Below are 4,254 nucleotides of genomic sequence, written 5' to 3'. Positions count from 1 at the left end.
AAAAGGAGAGAGGCAATCCCGAGGAGGGAGGGAAACTCAAAGTTCACTCTCCCCAACCCTGAGATCATGACGTGAGTCGCCGCCTCCAGGTCAGACACTTCTCTGACGGAGCCACCCAGGCATCCCGACCCTCCTCGATTTTGAATTCACCTCTAGCATTGTCTTGTTCCCAGGACACTTGGAGACACTTTATCTTGAAAGGGGAAGAGAGGCTAACCCGTGTTTCTTTGCTGCTTCTGAATACTTAGTTGTCCTCCACTAGGTGAGGATCCAAGTCCCAAGTGCACTTGGGAACAAATGCAGGATTCTACTCTAAGTGACGGGAAACTACAGTGTACACACGAAAAAGAAAACCATGCACATTCGGTCGTGTCTGAGCAAACTTTATTAGCTGTGGTAACACTACACACAACGTTGCACTATCAGGGAAAAACAAAAATGCAGACAGCATGTAAAATATTCCCCGATACGATCTGCAGAAAAATGATATCAGTGAACTGTTCTAAAACAAAAGATTGCCTCCACTTGCCCAGCCCAGACTGGAATCATTCCTCTGGCGTCCCCAAATTCAGACATTCTAAACCCACTACACATTCATTTCACAGATCCTTAACTTTACATTCGAGTGGACGACCTCTTGCTCTCCTGGCGCTGGACTTCTCATAGAATCTATTGAAACGAAAGAAACGAGACCTTGTTGATTGAGACGGAGCAGGTGAACCAGAAGGTGTAGATGCATAAAGGAAAAGTGCACCATGAGCGTCTGCACGTGGGCGCTCAACCCACTCCCCGCCCGAAGCAGGACACCAAACACGGTGTGGAGGCAAGTTTTTGTCCTTGCAGGTCTTTGGGGGAATTGCTGCTTTAGCAAAAATAGGTCACGGCCCTGCCTTGCCCGCCGCTCCGCAGTCACCTGCTCGGGGTCACAAGAGCCAGAGGACGAGTGTCCGAGGACACGAGGTGTCTCACTCCCGGTCGCTCTCCTCCGAGGACGAGGAAAGCTGCAGGTCATCGTGGAGGATGCTCCGGGAGACAGGCACACAGCCTCCCTCAGACTGGTGTGTGACGGGCGGGCCCTGGCCAGCGGGGACTGGCCTCTCGGGAGGTGGCAGACAGGGAGCTGCTATGAACCTGGAGCTCCAGCCGCCTTTGTCCAGGCGGCTGAAGACCATTCGCAGGGGCTGGCCGGGTGCCTGCGGACAGGGCGGGCACGGGGGCAAGGTGCACGCCTGGAGAGTGTCCAGGTGAGGTTGGGGGCGTGCAGGCTGGAGGCCCCTGCTGTGCACCGAGGCAGGTGTCTTCTTGGCCAGCTGGGCTGCCCCCGTGGGACCACATGCACTTCTCCTTGCTGGACGACACAGACTCTGGCGCAGCCCCACATGGGTGCTCCCTGTGCTCTTGTGGGGTGGCTGGAAGGGGCTGTAACATGGTTTCTTTCGGGGGTTCTGGCAAGGGTCGTCGGGGAGCGGGGCCCATCTCTTGCCTGGTGTCTGGATGTGGGGCTGGGGACTCGGAGCCAAACGGGTTGGAGGAGGATCAGGGCTCACCTCAGGACGCTTGGCTGGTGCCTGGGCGTGGCCAATGCCATGCGCCTTGGAGACAGCCCTGGAAGCTTCCAGGGAGGCACATCGGGGCCGGTGTTGTCTCAGCTGGACACCGAGGCCTGGATCCCGGGCAGAGCGTTGGTGTGCCGGGGCAGGCGGGGCAGGCGGGGCTGGGGTCCCCACTTGCTGGGCATCCTGTCGGCCAGCAGGCGGGAAGGTGCTCGCCGCAGGTCTCCCAAGAGGAGCAGCCGACGGGGACAGCTGTGTCGTGTCAGGCGTCCCGCTAGGAGGCTCCGCCGGGACGTACGGCGCCAGCACGGACACCCTCTTGGTGGTGTACACGGGCATCGGCCTGTGCGGATGCTGTGGGAACACACAACACACAGACAACGGCCATCAGTCCTTCCTGCCCACCAAGGACACATGCACGACAAGCACAGCAAAGAAACAGAAACGCAAACAACCGGGAGAGACGGGAAAGGAGTGTACTGACAGAGGACAAGGGCCTCCAGCTCAGCGTCGATTGGGAAGAAACACTGGGCACTAGCCCCTTGATGCTTTGATTCCACGGGAGCGACGGACCACAAAGGTTGTGCATCGTGCCTGCCTCCCGAAGTGGACAAGCACGTCCATTCAGGCTTCCAGGGAAAGGACAGGCGTCCTGCAGGTGGAGGTTCGCGGCGGGGGGCGGGGGGCGGGGGGCGGGGGGGCTACTGAGTTTGGATGGCCAATGGGGCGGGTGTATGTGTCACCAGGGAAAGATGCCTGTGCCTCCCAAGAGGCCTAGGTGTGGGCACAGCGTCCCGAAATTATGTTGGCACGCCCACCCGGCACCCGGTTAGCACACATGCAAGGAATCCTGCCGGATCATGGACACCCAGCAAACGTGGCTGGAAAGGACCCGCACGGAAATCCCAATGTGGAGAATCGGGGTGGACCCCCTTCCTCAGCCAGGAGGGCCGGGAAGCCCGTCACATCCCCGTCCCCAGGAGAGAACGAGAGCAGGGACGGGGGACACTCACCCTCACATAGTCACAGCATTCTGTGGAGTCCCTCCAGGCTCGCTGCTGCCTTCCAGGGCCTATCCTGGGGAATCTCTGCAGCAGCGCCTTCCTCTGCTGGGCTTCTCGCCTGCACGACCAAGAACGGGAAGGTGAAGGAGCGGCATTTCGTGTCTTCACCTGGGGAGCGAGCGATGGGGCTTGGGCAAGATCTCCTTTCTTCATCTGCCCTCCTGGCTCCCACTCCAGCGAGCCGTCCAGGTTGGCCCAAGACGTCCTTGCGTTGAGAGCCGTGTGCGCCACTGCCTGTCACCTGCCGCCTCCCCCTGTCTCCCTACCGCAGGACACACAGCCTCGGGGACTCCCCCAGAGCAGCTCAATAGGCTCGTGACGTCCCCTGGGGGGCGGGGAGCTCCTTTCTCTGCCTCCCCCACCCCTGTGTGTGTCTGAAGACGACACAGCACCCAGTGTCCGGGTACAGAGACACAGCGACCTGAGCTGCCAGGCCACGGGCAGGCCGGAGCCGGCCGCATCCTCACCTTTGTCCCTCGTCCATGTCCCTCGCAGCCTGGTTGAGGGGCCCGGGCTTGTGCCGGTCCTGCTGCTGGCGTGGTTCCACATTCTCCTTCGGCTTCCTGGGGACAAAGGCCTGGGGGGCGAGGCACCCGTCCCAGCGCTTCATGGGGCACCTGGTGCTGGATGCGTTGTGCCCAAAGGCTCCGCAGTCCTTACACTTGAGCTGCGGACCAAGGAGGAGGGGCTCAGTGAATCAGCACCAATGACAGTCCAACTGCAAAGGTCATGACAAGGACACACTCGGGGAGCAGAGGACTGGTGTGGGTGGGCCAGGGCACATCGTGGACGGCTCGGGAGGTGCCAGGAGATGGAAGTTCCTAGGATTCTACCCGAGCCTCTGTGAGGGACGGACCGGGAGTTGGGATTGCAGGTCTCGGGCCGCGTAGAATGAGCCCCACGCCACGATGGGACAGACACCAGGCTGGACGTGACCCTACGGCCGAGGGAGCTTATCCCAATGGGCAGGCTGCTGAGATGCCAAGGCAGGCCACCGTGGGCTAGGAAAGGACGACCGACTTCCAGACACAGAGTCTTCATTCCCTCGTCGTGTGCGATCCCCGGCTTCAGAGGCATGGCTCCCCCACCCCCACCCGACCCAGCCCCTCCAACCCGCCCACTGGTTCGCCACGCCTCCAGGGCTCCACTTACCCGAGGATCCTCGTCCTCTAGCCTGGGAACCCTGGGCGCCATGGGTGCTCTCCGTTGCCTCTTCCCGTTTGGGGCTTTCAAGGGTCTGGAAGGTGCGTGCTGGGTGTGACCACCCGCCATCTGCCCCCTCTCCTTGGAGGGTCAAGTCAGCCTTGCTCGAAGATGGGTTTCTGGACTTCCTGAGGCAATGGGAAAAGGAGAGTCATTCCCACAGACACAACGACTCCTTCATGAACCTTTCTCCCCCAGCGGGCATGAGGAGGGGGCGTCACGCCCACCAGGTCAAACACGGTCCTCACCTGGGAGGTGGGACCTCTCCCTCCTGCATGTTCTACGCGCTCTCCCGTGGACCCACCCGCAGGACGGCACCCTCAGGCAAGGCCGTGGAGGTGGTCTTGCGTGACTCACCGGAGAGACTTTCGGGAAGTCTCTCCCAGCGCCCTCCGGAAGGAAAACCACACACAAGGTCCCGACCCCCATGGACA

General features: G+C 60.9%; 1 protein-coding gene across 1 annotated transcript; it reads right to left on the bottom strand.

Annotated features, from left to right (window-relative positions):
• Positions 1-965: 965 nt before the first annotated feature.
• Positions 966-3,811, bottom strand: LOC124521256 (putative protein FAM90A23P). The gene is made up of 4 exons (XM_047092348.1): positions 3,770-3,811; positions 3,085-3,284; positions 2,567-2,675; positions 966-1,907 (listed from the first exon to the last, which is right to left on the bottom strand). Exons 1-4 carry the CDS (start codon positions 3,809-3,811, stop codon positions 966-968), a joined length of 1,293 nt encoding a protein of 430 aa, XP_046948304.1.
• Positions 3,812-4,254: the final 443 nt, after the last annotated feature.

Source organism: Lynx rufus, unplaced genomic scaffold, assembly GCF_022079265.1.
Source record: "Lynx rufus isolate CCGP_SWC_20201006 ecotype Redwood Valley unplaced genomic scaffold, mLynRuf1.p SCAF_3, whole genome shotgun sequence".
In the NCBI taxonomy this organism is placed as follows: Eukaryota; Metazoa; Chordata; class Mammalia; order Carnivora; family Felidae; genus Lynx; species Lynx rufus.
Note: the sequence above shows the minus strand (reverse complement) of the source record. Positions and strands in the feature narration are given on the sequence as shown.

What these genes read in the sequence shown, in the direction of transcription:
- LOC124521256 (XM_047092348.1), bottom strand. Translation starts at nt 3,811, where the DNA reads ATGGCGCCCAGGGTTCCCAGGCTAGAGGACGAGGATCCTCGG. An exon ending in GACATGGACGAGGGACAAAG is followed by an intron (nt 2,676 to 3,084) that starts GTGAGGATGCGG and finishes TTGGTCGTGCAG; the next exon opens with GCGAGAAGCCCAGCAGAGGA. An exon ending in AATGCTGTGACTATGTGAGG is followed by an intron (nt 1,908 to 2,566) that starts GTGAGTGTCCCC and finishes GTGTTCCCACAG; the next exon opens with CATCCGCACAGGCCGATGCC.